The 19,088-nt window shown below is 43.4% G+C and overlaps 1 protein-coding gene across 2 annotated transcripts in view; it reads left to right on the top strand.

Moving 5' to 3' along the window:
- Window positions 1-13,871, top strand: part of LOC106575645 (filamin A-interacting protein 1-like) — an 81,800-nt gene extending 67,929 nt beyond the window's left edge. Inside the window, exons 1-3 of one of the 2 annotated variants that reach the window (XM_014152263.3) lie at window positions 124-319; window positions 4,348-7,162; window positions 11,333-13,871. In XM_014152263.3, coding sequence (XP_014007738.2) covers window positions 4,463-7,162; window positions 11,333-11,539 — 2,907 coding nt within the window. In that variant the 5' untranslated portion in view covers window positions 124-319; window positions 4,348-4,462 and the 3' untranslated portion in view covers window positions 11,540-13,871. Of the gene's footprint in view, window positions 1-123; window positions 320-4,347; window positions 7,163-11,332 lie in introns of those variants that run through there. The other variant, XM_014152260.3, reaches the window with a different exon arrangement.
- Window positions 13,872-19,088: the final 5,217 nt, after the last annotated feature.

The raw sequence follows: 19,088 nt of genomic DNA, 5'->3' as shown, positions 1-19,088 counted from the left end.
ACACACACACACACACACACACACACACACACACACCACACACACACACACACACACACACACACACACACACACACAGGAGTACACACCCCTTTGAGAGGCAGGGAGGCTGTACAACACAAAGTTCCATATAAGGGCATGTTGATGATGTAATGCTCCATAGGCAGGGAGCATGCAGTGAGACATATCTTATTGTTTGGTCTCCCTGCTGGAATGTCCACATCACAGACCGCTGTGTGAGAGCTGAGAGACAGAGAGAGTACGGCAACATAATGAGCTTCAATCACTGAGGCTGCCACCGGACAGACCTATGGAACAGGTAGGAGGCAAGGCAACTTTAACTCAACTTAGCTGCTCTGTTGGTTCGTTATGGAGCACTGTGACTGAGTGCAAGGGGGATAAGTACAGCTTTGATGTTGACATTCAGTTGGGTTAGTGTAAAGAATTGATTTCTGACTCTGGGAAAGTTGTGTCTTTTGGGATACAATTATAGGCAATCTATTAGAAATAAAGGTTTCATTCAACAAGTTCGTGAAAAAATGCGGAAACAATTTTGACAAATTTCAGTCTGATATTTTGGAAACTGTGAATACAATTAAACGGATGCTGAGTACAGTAACTAAATATTGTAACAATATGTTTATTCCCTAATTGTGATTTTCAAATGTACCATTGAGGGAGGACATTGATAGAAGCTGATTCAGTGTGTGAGTTAAAACTATGGGTAATTCAGTGGTTCATTTCCTAAGCGTAGTTGAACGGGCCACTCAACACTCACACGACACTCTAATGTCTGTGAGAATCCGGGGGAAATGTGCCTGGTGAAATAAAAGAGATGGTAATTGTTATTTGAACCTGCTCTCCTGTGAAAAAATGAATCACTTCTGAGTGATACATTTATGAACCAACAAGTTAAGTTTGAATATAAAACTCAGATATTACAATGGATTCAACAACCTGAAAAATATAGATTTTTTGACGAGCTATTGATTGTGTAACGTACAGCATAGCCAGCTAAACCCCTAAAATGTCATTATTAAAAATAAAATATTTAACTAGCACAGTCATTCAACTAAAGGCATACAAATATTGGCTATAATTTTATGAGCCCATACTGCTTACTGATTGCACTCTGCTGGACGTATGCTGGTCAGCTTCCTGTCTCTTTCATAAAGCACTCCAGGAATAATCCTCGTAACAAACTGACTGCTTCTATCTATTTACACTAAAAACAGGGTTCAGGATCAAACATGAACAGATCATTGTTTTATAATGTCTTCTGTAAATTATGTGTATGCTCCCGTGTGAAAGAGGCCTCGAAGCTTGGTCTCAATGAGACTCCCTGTTAATATAAATGTCAAATAAAATCTGGTGTTTTAAGGGAAAGGGCAAGAAATTGACCTATTACAAGGGCATTGTCTTGGATGTTGACTTCTAAAACATACACACAGAATACTGGCATGTCCTGTATCATCTCAGCAGCAGCACTGTTTACAGAGTCTGAGCCGTAGTTTCCAGCTCTGAGGCCACTGGCCACAGCTGCTTGTTTAAATGTGAGGAAAAGCCCTCTGTGGCCTTCGCAATAATGGTGGGCATGGTGACATCCTGCTGCCGGCTGTGTGTGTGTGTTTTCCCCTCTGCATGCTGATGTTGCTCAGAAGAGGTCAGTAGGTGAATGGTTGGCTTTGGGTTAATAGCCATCTGCACCCACACCCATTTCTTAACTGCTTACCATGCAGAAGGCACCACTCTATTTTCCATGACATAGAAACTCCTTATGGGAATGTACCGTTTTAGACAGACTGGCTCTATTTGGAAAATTGGCAGTGATAAAATAAATTGTTCAATCAAGTGTGGCCTTTACCGTACCTTGTAATCAACATTCCAGTAAAATCCCAAAGTTAATCGCGCAATAGAATTAATTCATCTAGAATAGGATTTGGTCGTTTTTCAATGATTAATAAACAAAGTCGCTGTTCTCTGCAGCTCACATCTTGTATAACCAAGTTTGATGGCAAAGCCGTATCAGGATGAACTGGGTAAACTAGTACATCATTCATTGGCAACCGTTGAGAATTTCAAGTGGTAACCTTCATGCCCCTCTTATTCCCCTTTCAACCATATAGTCACAGTTGACTCACTGGCAGTTCAACGTCTGCTCTCCCAAGTTGTGTTATTCGATTGTCAAGTCCCACTAGTCCAGCAGAATTCTGAGTCCATGGGAAACAGAATCCAATGATTGTCCATTAGGAGGGACACAGTATTCTCATGTCAAGCTATTAAGATCCTAGGGAATACATGTAATTCCTCTCCAGAGACATCATATAGCCTATTATGCCTTGGCTGATCTCAAGCACCTGATTAATAATACATGGAAGTTTCCCTGAATGTATCTTCTGTTTCCATAATGTATCTTCACAATGTAACCCTCTGTGTTTAAAAATGGGGAAACCAGGATGACTTGTACTAACTAGCAGAGTCTAAAGTCCAGGACCTCGGCTCACATTCTATTCTGGTTTGATTACATCACTGGGAAAACGGCGCATAACTGGGTAGCAGAGATAACTGCTAGAGTAAACAAGGATACAAATAAAGCAGTCTAGCTCTAGCTACATTCTAGCTACATTTGCAGGCCTTTATATGGCTGCCACTCCTCTGCTCTGCCCTGACGTCTCAGCAATGTTAATAGAATATCATGATTTAGATGATTTTTCAAAACGATCGTTTCTGCCAGAAAGACGTCTTCAGATATTGTAGAACTGACTATACCACACATTCCCATTGTGAACTTTCTCAGTGGGACACCAGAGGCCTTTACAAACTCCTCCCCATCTGATGCTATCCTACTGTACATCAACTTCAAGCTGATCAGCTTTGATCATCAGATCTCTGGCACAGTGGAAGATGTGGAACATCATGGGATTAACATCATAGGACATAGGACGGCCCCAGCCCTACCATGGACCTGCCTTAGCCCCAGTTCTACCAGCTATCATGCTGACATCATGTTCCTCTACAGGAGACTAGGTGTAATTAGTGATCCCTGAGAGAGGCCCTCTGTTTATCCGGCCAGGCTGTAATTGCCTCTGGAAGCGGGGGGGATTCCTTTAAATATATAACCAGAGAGAGAGGGAGGCAGGGGGTAGTAGAGGAACCCCTTAATTAGGGGATTGTTCCATGCCAATGCGACATCTGTGCTAGCATGCTGGCAGCTGCACATTCAGCAGTCATAACATCCCCTCCGACGCTGCCTGGAGCGAAGGCACACTGGCCCGGTGCGATGCATGCCCTGCCAGCTACTGTGACCCCAGCTTCCCCCGTGATTCTGTTACATATGCTGTATATACAGTAGACTGTACATTTACACTGGGCATACACCTACACACATGCTCACAAGTACACACTATGAACTCAATATCACTCTAGACGTTAAAATAACTGCAATGTAAGCTTAGTTGTTTCTTGAAGCAGGGTAGCTGCCTCTAACAGGTATGAAAGAGGACTGTATTCACTGGGACATTTAAAAAACAGCAGTGTGGCTGAATACGGGTTTAGTCTACAGTTTGATGGGGACTGATGGGAGTATTTTTGTCAGATAGGGGTCAGGGTAAACATTCAGCATTCTAGAAAAGTCTAGCCACCACAGCCAAAGATCAGAGTGCATTTGGATGGAACATCCTCACACAGTACAAACACTGCATTTAGTCCATTCTCTATTCTTTTTCTTCTTTCAAGTAACAGTAGATAAGCAATACAGGACATCAGTAATCAGTAATGCAAATCCTAATAAGGGTAATATAGATAGTAAATTTGTATAGGAATGACTATAAGAAGTACTATTTTGGACTTTTACTACGGCGTGTAGAGTTTCCATCCCATATGAGAGTTAACTGCTATTGGGGGACCTTAAAAGGAACACACTGCAAGTGTATGTCAGGCTACCGACTTGGGAAAGTTAGCACAGTTATATTTATGAACTGTTAAAGTTTCCATTACATAAAATGTCAAACCCCTTCAGAAATCCATTCAGTATGGTCAGACAAATGTGACACCCATGAGTGTTTATGGTGTGTCTGCATTCCTACTAATAATAGGCCCGATGGCACTTTGGGAATAAGAATTAGACACATTTGACACTTCACAAGCAAACAACGAATGACAATTTTCTACCAAGCTGATATACTGTATATTGTTTATGTTATATTATTGATGTTGTGTTATGTTGCTCCCTGTGTCATCCATCACCTTCTCCACCCATGTGTCAGTTGTCCAATGTGTGTATCAGTGAAAAGTTCAACATTCTTTTTTTTCAAACTTTTTTCTCTTCTTCTTGTGCTTTTCTTTCAGACTGAAGTTGCTCATTGACCAGGAAAAGGCCTATCAGGAAAGGAAAGAGGAGGAGAACAACAAGAAGGTCACCAGCCTAAAGGAGGAGCTGACCAAGCTGAAGTCGTTTGCGTTGATGGTCGTGGACGAGCAGCAGCGCCTCACAGAGCAATTGACCCAACAGACTGCTAAGGTCCAGGAACTGACTGCCAGCGCCTCCCACACCCAGGAAGAGCTGAGCTCTGCTAATGCAAAGGTGCAAGAGGGGGAGGAGAAAGTTTTTCGCTTGGAGACAGAGCTAGGCGACCAAGCCAGTCGCTTTCACCAGGAACAGGAGACCATGACAGCCAAACTGACCAGCGAGGATGCCCAGAACCGGCAGCTCAAGCAGAAACTGTCCACACTCAGCCGGCAGCTGGATGAACTGGAGGAGACCAACAAGACCCTCCGGAGGGCCGAGGACGAGCTCCAGGAGCTGAGGGACAAGATCAGCCGTGGGGAATGTGGCAACTCCAGCCTCATGGATGAGGTGGAGGAGTTACGGAAAAGGGTTCTGGAGATGGAGGGGAAGGACGAGGAGCTGGTCAGAATGGAGGACCAGTGCAGGGACCTCAACAAGAAGCTGGAGAAGGAAGCCAGCCAAAGCCGTAGCCTGAAGGCTGATGTGGACAAGCTGAACCACAGGATCATGGAGCTGGAGAAACTAGAGGATGCGTTCGGCAAGAGCAAACAGGAGTGCAACGCACTAAAGTGCAATCTGGACAAAGAGAGGACAGTGTCAAAGGTTCTGTCCAGAGAGATGGACATCCTGAAAGCGAGGGTCAAAGAACTGGAGGCCGTGGAGGGTCAGTTGGAGAAGACAGAGCTTACACTAAAGGAAGACCTCACCAAGCTGAAGACGCTGACGGTCATGCTGGTGGATGAAAGGAAGACCATGGCTGAGAAACTGAAAGCGATGGAGGACAAGGTCCATAACAGCACTGGAAAACTGCAAGCTGAGCAGGACAAAGTCACAACAGTAACAGAGAAGCTTATCGAGGAAAGCAAGAAAGCCCTAAGGTCGAATGCTGAGCTTGAGGAGAAAATGTGTGGCGCCACCAAGGACAGGGATGAACTCAAGGCCAAGCTCCAAGCCGAGGAGGAAAAGAGCAACGACCTGCAGTCCAAAGTTACCATGATGAAAAAGAGGTTGCAGTCACTGGAAGCTGCAGAGAGGGAATTCCTGAGGAACAAAGCCAAAGAGGAAAACATCAAGGCGCCCATCGCCAAGCACTCCCAACAAGAGGACTACAAAGTCAAAGACCTTACACAGGAAGTTGAGCGCCTGAGGCGAAAACTTAAAGATATGAAGGTTGTCGAAGACGACTTGTTGAAGACTGAGGATGAGTTTGAGTCAATGGAGAAGAGATACTCCAGGGAACAAGAGCGAGCAAAGGCCTTGATGGAGGAGTTGGAAATATCCAGGAACGAGCTCTTAAAGTACCAACTGGCAGAGAAGCAAGAGTCCAACCAGGAGCACATCCTCTACAAGCGTCTGAAAGAGGAAGAGGCCAAGTCCAGTCATCTGACCCGAGAGGTGGCGGCCCTAAAAGAGAAGATCCATGAATATATGGGCACAGAGGAAAACATCTGTCGCATGAAAAACGACCACTCCACCTTGCAAAGAAAACTGACTCTGCAAGAGGTGAAAAATAAAGAACTGGCCAGAGAGATGGAAACCCTCAATCGGGAGCTGGAGCGATACCGTCGCTTCAGCAAAAGTCTCCGCCCAGGCATGAACGGCAGACGTTTCTCAGACTTACAGGTGTGCACCAAGGAGGTACAGACAGATCCAGCAGAACACCTTCGACCCAACTACAAGAGCATCGCCCCACTGGAGCGGGCCGTGGTGAATGGAAAACTGTACGAAGAGAGTGACTCTGAGCACAATCCAAACTACAACAATGAGCTGCCCCTCGCCCAATGTAACCCCTCCCTCTTCAACAATGTCAACAACCTCAACAACAACATCAGGAGAGTCCCCTTTCTCAAAACCAAAGAAAGCCACAACCCAGTCAATGGGAAAGTGCAGGTTCCCAGACAGAATGGGAACCATGTGCAGCAAGGAGATGTGTTTCTGACACACAGCCCCGGGCAACCACTGCACATCAAGGTAACCCCAGACCACGGGCATAACATGGCCATGCTAGAAATCACCAGCCCCACCGCAGAAAACACCCAGTCATACACCAGCACTGCAGTCATCCCCACAAGCGGAGGTCCACCCAAACAAAGAATCACCATAATTCAGAACGCATCCATCTCCCCGACTACCAGAAACAAAGGTCAAAGGTCCCCCTCGTCAGATGGTTCCCCCTGCACTCCTGATCGAGCCATATCTCCCTTCACCATGGCCACCTACTCTAGAGCAATGACCCCAGACTCCTCTGGGTCGGTCACTCCAGACAGGGCTATGTCACCCATCCAGATTGTGTCGGTCACAACAGGCACTCCTGACCGGTCCCTGTCCACGGAGCCAGTAGAGGTCATGGGAGGTCATGCAGTCTTCAGGGTGACACCAGAGAGGCAGAGCAGCTGGCAGGTTCAGAGGTCCAACAGCTCCGGCCCCAACGTCATCACCACGGAGGACAACAAAATCCACATTCACTTAGGGAGCCCCTTCATTCAGAGCTTAAACACTACACCCCAGCCTGTGAGCCCATGCTACTCACCTGGGCAGGAGCAGAGAACTCCTGTATTATCCAATGGTACCCCTGTCAAAGGCAACAGCAAAATCACAAGTAGCATCACTATAAAGCCAACATCCACCCCAATCAAAAGGCCTTCACAAATTACAGTAAGTAATGCCTATGATTGACTGACTCCCCATCCCAAGATACCTCACCCCATTAGTAAACCCTAGTTTGTCCGCCGCCCATTACCACCACCTATCCCAACCCAACCTCCTCAGTCCCTAGTCATCCGATCTTGATCCATCCACCTCCATTTTACTTGATCTGTATGAAGAGAGGCCGACCTAACCACTTCTCTGTTTGTGTTTGGGGTTTGTTTGTTTGGTTGGTTCTGTTTGGAAAGATGTTTGCATGCATGAATTGTCATTCAAATAGAAAACAAAACAATAACCCTTTGAAGGCACTTGTAGTAAGAAACTTTTACTGAACACCGGGGTAACTTTACTGTATATGCTATTTGGTAAATATACCATGTACTAAGACTATTCACTGATGGACCGTTTCAATTGTTTAAACTTCATATTACACAACTTGCATTTTGTTTAAGCTGATTTATTTTCTAAATATTAAAGTGTGCAAAAGTTATGTTTTAGTTTGTCATCCATGCTTGCATATTTCATTTACTCATTCAAAAGTGGTAAACCCTGCATGCTGAATGATGAAAATGAGGAATATATTTCAAGGTTAAAATATATATTTAAATGTTTTTTATTTATGCATGTTTTCTAACTTCTAGTTTTTATATTTAATTTTTTCATTGTGATCTAATTTTCACTCCTCAAGTGCTACCTTAACCATTTGAAATAGTCTTCAATCAATACAACCTCTGATAGAAGTCCATTGTCCTTCAACCATCAAGACACACACATACAATGAATAGGACATTTTAGAGCCACTTAATTTATGTTTTTTACTAGCAGGACTCTCAGAAGAACTCTTGTGTGAACATCCAGAATTTATTAGAAAACGAAAAAAAAGGCCAGGGAATTCTGACATGTGTTTTCTTGGCTGAGTTAAATTCATAGGCTGGTGATGTCATAGTTTCTCCTTCTATCCCAAACACAAAAACCCAGTTACCAAGAGTAAAGACTAGCATGAGTGAATTTGAAGTTCCTCTTTAATGATACCATGGAAAGTACATGTAAGTCAGCTTGGACGAACAAGAGGTGCTTTAACTATTGAGGGTCTTCTCCACGTGGATGTTTCTTTGCTGCAACTCTCTGCATCAATTTGAATCAATATTCTTTAAATTCATCATAGTGTTGTATGATTCTTTTGCAAATACATACAGTTGTTTTAATGGCAAATTATCATGCAACCTACACAACAACGCAAATAGATTGCGGTATAGGAATGAAGAAAAACCACACTCATCACTCAAAGCACTGGCTTATCATGAAGAGACTTCTGAGTGACATTGGTAATATAAAGCTCACCTGAATGAAGCATACATGTGTCAGATCTATTCACGCATTCACCCAATCCAAATACCCTCTGAGTCAGTATCACTATAAAGAGGTGTCTATATCAAGCTTTAAATCGATTCAGGCTGGGAGCATTGAAGTTTGGAAACAGGATCCCAATCTCTCAATGCCCAAGAATAATTTGCAGGCTAAACAAGATGCTATTCATTCAAGGGATCAGAGCAGCTGTGTCCTTAAATATCCTCCATGTCATTATCTATCTGATCGTACTTATTCACATCTAGTGAGGTCATTGTTCGAGCCAGGCAGATCATATGTTCTGATGTCAAAATAACATCACAGTCCATATTGAACGAGAGCAAAGTGCAAGTAGTATAGATGATGGCTTCATAGTCCGACACACCCTTTCCTTTTTTATATCTCACTTGACACATGACCTTTGGCATGTCAGCTAAATCTAAGGTCTATGTAAGCTATACAATCACACAGCACCATCATCCACTGTGCTGTTTTTCAATACAGAAAATAAAGTAGCCAATCAGAGGCGAGACTAATCTTCAGTGTACATCACAGGCTAGCCTAATTTAGCAGGCGTAAAAAGACGCCTGAGCGGAGTTCCCACATCCGTTATTCAGGGGAAACAGAAGTTAGGTTGAAAATATTGTATCTATGAAAACCGGATGTAAGCGGTTTCTGGCGACCCTGCATAGGCTAATCCCAGGCTAGTTTAGGAGTTGATGGGATTCACGTATAGTTTACAATAACGGTCATCATCACAATTGTATCCAAACACCTTGACCGATAGGCCCAATGAACAAGGAGAGGAAAATAAATGGACAGGGCAGGGCCCATTTCAAACAAAGGCCTCATATTGTGAACGAAAGAGGATCCTGAGGCCCATTAGTGTGCTGTGAAATAGTGTCTCACACCACAATCCAAGCACCAAACAAATCCTGTGTTTTGTTGCCATGGAGACAACCGTGCATCTTTGCCAGTATTGCAGAACGCAGGCCGGCCTACTGAACTGCAGGCTGGTCTGTCCGTGGCAGAGGAAGTGCTTACTCTAGTACTCCTGCTGCATGCCTCCAAAGGGAGGAGGCTTATAATTAAAGGTCATTCCGTGTAAAATCAACATGGCCCCCTGAAATGACCCACACAGATTTGCTGGTCCATTAACCTCATTTTCAAAACACATTTCAAATTGATGTCCTGCATGGATTTAAGGACATGGTTCATTGCACGTTTTAGAATAAATTTTCGAAACCATAAAACACTTATACACACTCACTTACAGTTGGTCTTTAACAGCGTTTAACCACTCACTCCTTGGACTGGGTAGATTCACTCAATAGCTTTTGGCATGAAAGTGGAGTGTCTCACAAGAGCTCTCTCTCAGAGAAAGAAAGAGTGATGAAATAAGCTGCAACGTTTAAAACTACAGTATAATAACCTATATTGCGCAACAGGTCTGGGAGAATGCCTTAATGTGCATGATGAACCGCCTCCCCAATGACACCCTATTCCCTATATAGCACACTACTTTTGACCAGGGCCCATAGGTATAGGCTGCCATTTGGGACGTAAATCATCATCATCTATTCCCCTTCTTGTCTTTCTTTGCTCTAAGCGCCCTCATCATCATCCCTCTAGTCTCACATGCAGTTACATTAAAGCCAGAGGAGAAAGAGAGAGGGGAGTTTTTAACTGAGCAGAGAGAGAGCATGAGAGAGGGGTTTAAACTGAGCAGAGAGAGAGGGGGGTTTAAACTGAGCAGAGAGAGAGATCAGAGTGGGGTTTAAACTGAGCAGAGAGAAAGAGAACGAGAGAGAGGGAGAGAGGGATTTAAACTGAGTAGAGAGAGAGAGTGGGGTTAAACTGAGCAGAGAGAGAGTGGGGTTTAAACTGAATAGAGAGAGAGAGAGAGAGAGAGAGGTTTAAACAGAGCAGAGAGAGAGAGGGGGGTCTAAACTGAGCAGAGAGAAAGAGAGAGAGAGAGCGAGAGAGAGAGAGGGTGAGAGAGGGATTTAAACTGAGTAGAAAGAGAGAGTAGGGCTTAAACTGAGCCAAGAGAGAGCAGGGTTTAAACTGAGCAGAGAGAGAGTGGGGTTTAAACTGAGCAGAGAGAGAGAGGGGTTTAAACTGGGCAATAACTGGGGTTTAAACTGAGCAAAGAGAGAGGGGGGGTTAGACTGAGCAGAGAGGGGTTTAGACTGAGCAGAGAACAAAGAGGGGTTTAAACTAAACGCAGAGCGATGACAAACATGAAGAGCTCCTACGGTGACATCACCTTCTGGCAGAGATGAGACGGAGAGCTAGGAGCATTAGATGACAGTTTAAGCTGATTGTGCAGTAAACAATGCAGTGATGCAAACCCCATAGGAGACATTTCCTGTGGCTGTTTTGGCAGTTGGTGCTAAAACAAGATCCAATACCTGTCTCCAAACATTTTCCCTCCCCACTCTCTCTTATAAGCCTTCTTTGGGAGTATAACAATTACTTGTGTGTGAATAGCTCTATAAACTCCAAAGACGGTATCAGAAAGGGAATCATGGATTTCTTTAGTTCCATTCTTTACAGCGGTCGGTTGTGTTGAAAAAATGGTCAAAGCTTTACTTAAAGAGTAATGTTTTATTAGTCTACTTGTTATACTGCAGCATACATGAGCCTGTACATGTCTTAATAAGCATGTAATGAATTATTTTGTAATGTGTTTTGTCAAAAACTGCTAGATATTTGCTACTGTATGCCAAAAAACATTATTTGGCACCATCTTGTGGTCAGTTTGATAAACAACCTAAAGTTATATATCGTAAGGATATTGAACCCTTTTTTCTCTCCATCTATTCTCAGATCCCCTTGGAAGCATTCCGACGCCCAGGCCCAACCAGGATCCCCAAACCTAAAGCCTACAGTACAAAAGGAACAAACAGTGTGGTCAATCCAGGGCAGAGCAATAAAGGACAGCCCCAGACAGCTCTCTCCTCAGAGAAGGCGCTGCAGGGTACTCAGAGTGCAGCCAACAACCTCAATATGGTCAACCGCCCCACTAGAATATAACGTCACACACTTGGATGTATCATCACATTATGATCTCAATTATGATGTATTCCTGTTGCTACAAAGACTTCTGCTTTTGTGTGCCTCGGTATTGATAATGAAAACACCAAAATAGGAAGATTAGTAGGCCTAGGTTAACTAGCATATGTCTTTCACAACAACAAACAAAATCACTGATCTGTCTGTGTAAGCAGCAGGGGTGCAACTTTTACTGGGGACGGGACTTTATAATTGGAATGTGATACAAAACAAGGCAACGGTTTACTTTAGGACCATGCGGACGCCTCCGAGCAGTCGGGTAGGAAAAATTAAATATATATACATTTGAAGTCGGAAGTTAACATACACCTTAGGCAAATACATTTAAACTCAGTTTTTCACAATTCCTGACATTTAATCCAAGTAAACATTCCCTGTCTTAGGTCAGTTAGGATCACCACTTTATTTTAAGAATGTGAAATGTCAGAATAATAGTAGAGACAATGATTTATTTCAGCTTTTATTTATTTCATCACATTCCCAGTGGGTCAGAAGTTTACATACACTCAATTAGTATTTGGTAGCATTGCCTTTAAATTGTTTCACCTGGGTCAAACGTTTCAGGTAGCCTTCCGCAAGTTTCCCAGAATAAGTTGGGTGAATTTTGGCCCATTCCTCCTGACAGAGCTGGTGTAACTGAGTCAGGTTTGTAGGCCTCCTTGCTCGCACACGCTTTTTCAGTTCTGCCCACAAATCTTCTATAGGATTGAGGTCAGGTCTTTGTGATGGCCACTCCAATACCTTGACTTTGTTGTCCTTAAGCCATTTTGCAACAACTTTGGAAGTATGCTTGGGGTTATTGTCCATTTGGAAGACCCATTTGCGACCAAGTCCTAACTTCCTGACTGATGTCTTGAGATGTTGCTTCAATATATCCACATTATTTTCCTCCTCATGATGCCATCTATTTTGTGAAGTGCACCAGTCCCTCCTGCAGCAAAGCACAACCCACAACATGATGCTGCCACCCCCGTGCTTCACAGTTGGGATGGTATTCTTTGGCTTGCAAGCCTCCCCCTTTTTCCTCCAAACATAATAATGGTCATTATGGCCAAACAGTTCTATTTTTGTTTCAACAGACTAGAGGACATTTCTCCAAAAAGTACAATCTTTGTCCCCATGTGCAGTTGCAAACCGCAGTCTGGCATTTTTATGGCGGTTTTGGAGCAGTGACTTCTTCCTTGCTGAGCGGCCTTTCAGGTTATGTGGATATAGGACTCGTTTTACTGTGGATATAGATACTTTTGTAACCGTTTCCTCCAGCATCTTCACAAGGTCCTTTGCTGTTGTTCTGGGATTGATTTGCACTTTTCGCACCAAAGTACGTTCAACTCTAGGAGACAGAACGCGTCTCCTTCCTGAGCGGTATGACAGCTGCGTGCTCCCATGGTGTTTATACTCGCGTACTATTGTTTGTACAGATGAACGTGGTCCCTTCAGCCATTTGGAAATTGCTCCCAAGGATGAACCAGACTTGTAGAGGTCTACAATTGTCTTTCTGAAGTCTTGGCTGATTTCTTTTGATTTCCCCATGATGTCAAGCAAAGAGGCACTGAGATTGAAAGTAGGCCTTGAAATACATCCACAGGTACACCTCCAATTGACTCAAATTATGTCAATTAGCCTATCAGAAGCTTCTAAAGCCATGACATCATTTTATGGAATTTTCCAAGCTGTTTAAAGGCACAGTCAACTTAGTGTATGTAAACTTCTGACCCACTGGAATTGTGATACAGTGAATTACAAGTGAAATAATCTGTCTGTAAACAATTATTGGAAAAATGACTTGTGTCATGCACAAAGGAGATGTCCTAACCGACCTGCCAAAACTATAGTTTGTTAACAAGAAATTTGCGGAGTGGTTGAAAAACAAGTTTTAATGACTCCAACCTAAGTGTATGTAAACTTCCGACTTCAACTGTGTATATATACATTATATATATATATAATTTCCCCCCACCTCTAAAACCAAAGTTGCGCCCCTGGTGAGCAGTAATTGCAGTAATTGATCAATTATGATATATATGCTACTGTTATTGCTAATACCATTAAAATATGAATGTGTATTTTCCCCTTGAAACATGAACTGTATTGCTATTTTAATGTGGTAGACCATTTACATCCACTACTTAATTAGTCTAATTCTGAGTGGCAAAAAAGGGAATGCTATTAACAGTTTCAATAATGTATTATTGGTATTTTATGTTGAATGCGACCTCCTCAGTGATGATCTCTGAAATGTAATGATCAGCCTATTACTTGGTTATCAATAAATATTGTTTTTATATCTACATATACACATTTACATTTTATTTTATATAAAATGAAATCCAGCTTGCTCTGCCTGACATATAGGACATTAAAAAAAAACTCCCAATCTGGTGGGAATATGAATTGTGCAAACTAATAATTGTGTTTTTTTTAAATTGGTAATTCTCACAGTATTCCATCACAGAATTTCACCACTGTGTAAATGCAGGCCTAGGTTTTGATTTGGTACCAGCCCATGTGGTGGTGGAAGGGAATGAGGAAGTAGATGTGCTGGCTAAACAGGCCCTTAGGAGAGAGGAGGTGGATGTGCAGATGCCGATTAGCAAGGAAGAGGCTTAAGGGAGTAATAAGAACAGTCGTGGTGCAGAGATGGCAGGAGCAGTGGAACAGCAACACTAAGGGCAGGCATCTATTCCAAGTACAGAGGAAAGTTGGGGAGGAGAGGATGGCAGGAAGAGACAGAAGAGAGGAGGACATCTTTACAAGGCTAACGGTGGGACACTGCAGGTTGAATAAGACATTAAATGTGATAGGAACGCATCCAACAGGAAGGGGTTCTCACTATAGGTAGTACAGCTAAGACCAGACTTTTTCATAGCAGGTTAGGACAATTTACGCAGCAGGTTAGGATAATTAACATGGCAGGTTAGAAGACTTAGATTAAGGTTAGGAAAAGGGTTAGGTTTAGCTCAAATTCTCTGCTAACCTGCTACAAAAAGTAACTTCCGGTCAGAGCTGTACTCCCTCTAGTCACCAACCACAGGAAGGTATGATTACTGCCAGGAAACAGAGATAGTGGAGCATGCACTGATAGCGTGGGCAGTATGAGAGGGAAATAGAGATGCAGTATGAGGGAGAAGGTGGTGCAGGAATTGAGTTTAAAGAGCATACTGAGTAGAACATCCTTAGATACAAAATCAAATCAAATCAAATTGTATTTGTTACATGCGCCGAATACAACAGGTGTAGGCCTTACAGTGAAATGCTTACTTACAAGCCCTTAACCAACAATGCAGTTTTAAGAAAGAAATATAGAAATATAACAAATAATTAAGGAGCAACAATAAAATAACAGTAGCAAGGCTATATACAAGCGGTTCCGGTACAGAGTCAACGTGCGGGGGCACCGGTTAGTCGAGGTAATTGAGGTAATATGTACATGTAGATAGAGGTAAAGTGACTATGCATGGATAATAAACACAGAGGAGCAGCAGCGTAAAAATGGGGGGTGGGGTGGGGACAATGCAAATAGTCCGGGTAGCCATTTGATTAACTGTTCAAGAGTCTTATGGCTTGGGGGTAGAAGCTGTTAAGAAGCCTTTTAGACCTAGACTTGGCGCTCCGGTACCGCTTGCCGTGCGGTAGCAAAGAGATTATTTTCTGACTAGGGTGGCTGGAGTCCTTGGCAATTTTTGGGGCCTTCCTCTGACACCGCCTGGTATAGAGGTCCTGGATGGCAGGAAGCTTGGCCCCAGTGATGTACTGGGCCGTATGCCTTGCGGTCGGAGGCCGAGCAGTTGCCATACCAGGCGGTGATGCAACCAGTCAGGATGCTATCGATGGTGCAGCTGTAGAACTTTTTGAGGATCTAAGGACCCATGCCAAATCTTTTCAGTCTCCCAAGGGGGAATAGGTGTTGTCGTGCCCTCTTCACGACTGTCTTAGTGTGTTTGGACTATGATTGTCCGGACCTCTGGCAGTCTCTATGGGGGTGCCACAAGGTTCAATTCTCGGGCCGACTCTCTTCTCTGTATATATCAATGATGTCGCTCTTGCTGCTGGTGATTGTCTGATCCACCTCTACGCAGACGACACCATTCTGTATAATTCTGGCCCTTCTTTGGACACTGTGTTAACTAACCTCCAGACGAGCTTCAATGCCATACAATTCTCCTTCCGTGGCCTCCAACTGCTCTTAAATGCAAGTAAAACTAAATGCATGCTCTTCAACCGATCGCTGCCCGCACCTGTCCGCCCGTCCAGCATCACTACTCTGGACGGTTCTGACTTAGAATATATAGACAACTACAAATACCTAGGTGTCTGGTTAGAATGTAAACTCTCCTTCCAGACTCACATTAAGCATCTCCAATCCAAAATGAAATCTAGAATCGGCTTCCTATTTTGAAACAAAGCATCCTTCACTCATGCTGCCAAACATTCCCTCGTAAAACTGACTATCCTACCGATCCTCGACTTCTGCGATGTCATTTACAAAATAGCCTCCAACACTCTACTCAACAAATTGGATGCAGTCTATCACAGTTCCATCCGTTTTTGTCACCAAAGCCCCATATACTATCCACCACTGCAACCTGTATGCTCTCATTGGCTGGCCCTTGCTTCATACTCGTCGCCAAACCCACTGGCTCCAGGTCATCTACAAGTCTTTGCTAGGTAAAGCCCCGCCTTATCTCAGCTCACTGGTCACCATAGCAGCACCCACCCGTAGCACGTGCTCCAGCAGGTATATTTCACTGGTTACCCCCAAAGCCAATTCCTCCTTTGGCCGCCTTTCCTTCCAGTTCTCTGCTGCCAATGACTGTAACGAACTGCAAAAATCACTGAAGCTGGAGACTCATATCTCCCTCACTAACTTTAAGCACCAGCTGTCAGAGCAGCTCACAGATCACTACACCTGTACATAGCCCATCTGTAAATAGCCCATCCAACTACCTCATCCCCATACTGTATTTATTTATTTACTTTGCTCCTTTGCACTAGCCTACCTGGTTAAATAAAGGTGAAATAAATAACAAAAATTGTTTGTTCGTGATGTGGACACCAAGGAACTTGAAGCTCTCAACCTGCTCCACTACAGCCCTGTTGATGAGAATGGGGGGGTGGGGGGTGCTCGGTCCTTCTTTTTCTGTAGTCCACAATCATCTCCTTTGTCTTGATCACATTGAGGGAGAGGTTGTTATCCTGGCATCGCACTGCCAGGTCTCTGACCTCCTTCCTGTCTCATCGTTGTCGGTGATCAGGCCTACCACTGTTGTGTCGTCGGCAAACTTAATGATGGTGTTGGATTCGTGCTTGGCCATGCAGTCATGGGTGAATGGGGAGTACAGGAGGGGACTGAGCATACACCCATGAGGGGCCCCTGTGTTGAGGATCAGCGTGGCAGATATACAGTCTCAAATATTTTGTTATCTTTTTTAAGAGAAAAGGGGCTGGCAGGTAGAATTTAGTTCCTCCCTCTCTGGCCCACAGGCCCCTTACAAATAAAGATTGCAGTTTTGAAACTGCAGTAAAAGTGCAGTAACTGCAGTTGACTGTGGTATTTTGGACGCAGTAATTGCAGAATAAATGCACTCTAACTGCAGTTCCACTGCAAAATTACTGCAGTATAAAAACATTGTTATTGTTATTATAAACATTGTTATTTATTTTGCTGCATACCGCCGTTATACTGCACTCTAATTAAGCAATAAGGCATGAGGGGGTGTGGTATATGGCCAATATACCACGGCTAAGGGCTGTTCTTCTGAAATACGCAACGCGGAGTGCCTAGACACAGCCCTTAGCCGTGGTATATTGCAGAGGTGGGACCAAGTCATTATTTTACAAGTCACAAGTATGTCTCAAGTCTTAGCACTCAAGTCCCAAGTCAAGTCCCAAGTCAAGACAGGCAAGTCCGAGTCAAGTCTCAAGTCAAGACCGACAAGTCTCAAGTCAAGTCTCAAGTCCTAAACTTTGAGTTTTGAGTCCTAAACAAGTTATAATGTGCTCTTCACCAAATGTAACACCATTTCATATTTTTAACAATAGTAATAGTTAGTATATTACATTTACGCAAATCATGAATGCTTTAAAAATAGATATATTTATTACTTTCCAAATAAACTATCTATTTCCATGGAAATACGTGTAGCCATGAGAAAGACCCCCCCTCCCCCCGTAGCGATCGACTATCGAGGATCGCTATGGGGCGCAAACACACAGGCACGCAAACACACACACACACACACAAACACACACACACACACACACACACACACACACACACCCTCTCTGTGTGGTTACAGTAGGCTAACGTATGTCAGTGGTTTTAGGAACAGCAGTAACATCAGGCAGGCTTTAGACTACCAACTGCCTGGCCAGCTGTAGCTCAATCTTGGGTGCAATGATCACGTTCCCGCACTGACTGACTGTGTGGAGGCTCATTGATTTAACGTTACGTTAGCCTACATGCTACACTAGCAAAGTTATATATAGCTGTCGGCTATATTAGCCACGACTTACTGTTCTTTGTGCAGCTTCAAATGTTGAACAAAGTTGGAAATTGTTGCTTTCTGTGATTTTCTGGAATTTTCTTCCCACATGTTTTGCAAGTTACAATCCATTTTTTGATGACTACAGCGTAGTCTTTATATCCGAAAATAATAATTTTGGGTATCATCTTTCCAAGGGCTCCATCTGAATTCACTCGCCGACGTTCCTCTGCACTGCCACGCTCAACTTTTTCTCAACTGGCACAATTTGATTGGCTGCTGTCTGATTCAAACTGTAATCCGTTAAATGAAGAGTTGATGCGCTGCACACCTTTTTTAATAGCATCATTTTTCATATTTGGGCTTGGGAAGGGTATCAAGTCAGGTCGAGTCAAAAGGCTTAAGTCCAAGATAAGTCACGAGTCATTGGTGTTAAAGTCAAAGTCGAGTTGCAAGTCATCATATTTGTGACTCGAGTCTGACTCAAGTCCAAGTCATGTCACTTGAGTCCACACCTCTGGTATATTGGCCATATATCACAATATCACAAGGTGCCTTATTGCTATTATAAACTGGATACCAAATTAATTAGAGCAGTAGAAATACATGTTTTTTCATAACCGTGTTATACGGTCTGATATACCACAGCTGTCAGCCAATCAGCATTCAGGGCTCGAACCACCCAGTATATACTGCACTCTTACTGCAATCTTTTTTCATAAGAGGCCAGTACAGTAGGTGGCGGTAATGCTTCATAACGTTGGATGCCAACCTCTGATAAACCCCACAGAAGAATATTTTTTAAATTCATAGCAATGACTATTACCATAATACATTTGTTGTCATTTGTTTGCTACTTTGCAGCTGCATGTTATTAAAAGAAAGTCCATCAATGGTCGCCCACAACAGAACTGGTCAAATGTTTGCAAGGTCTATGTCTTTTTGCTGTAAAGTAGCAAGCTAACTATCCTCCAGCCAGAAATTGCATGTATGTCAGACTTCAACCACTTCACAAATGGCTACGT

This window comes from Salmo salar, chromosome 17, assembly GCF_965601325.2.
Source record: "Salmo salar chromosome 17, fSalSal1, whole genome shotgun sequence".
Lineage (NCBI taxonomy): Eukaryota > Metazoa > Chordata > Actinopteri > Salmoniformes > Salmonidae > Salmo > Salmo salar.
Note: the sequence above shows the minus strand (reverse complement) of the source record. Positions and strands in the feature narration are given on the sequence as shown.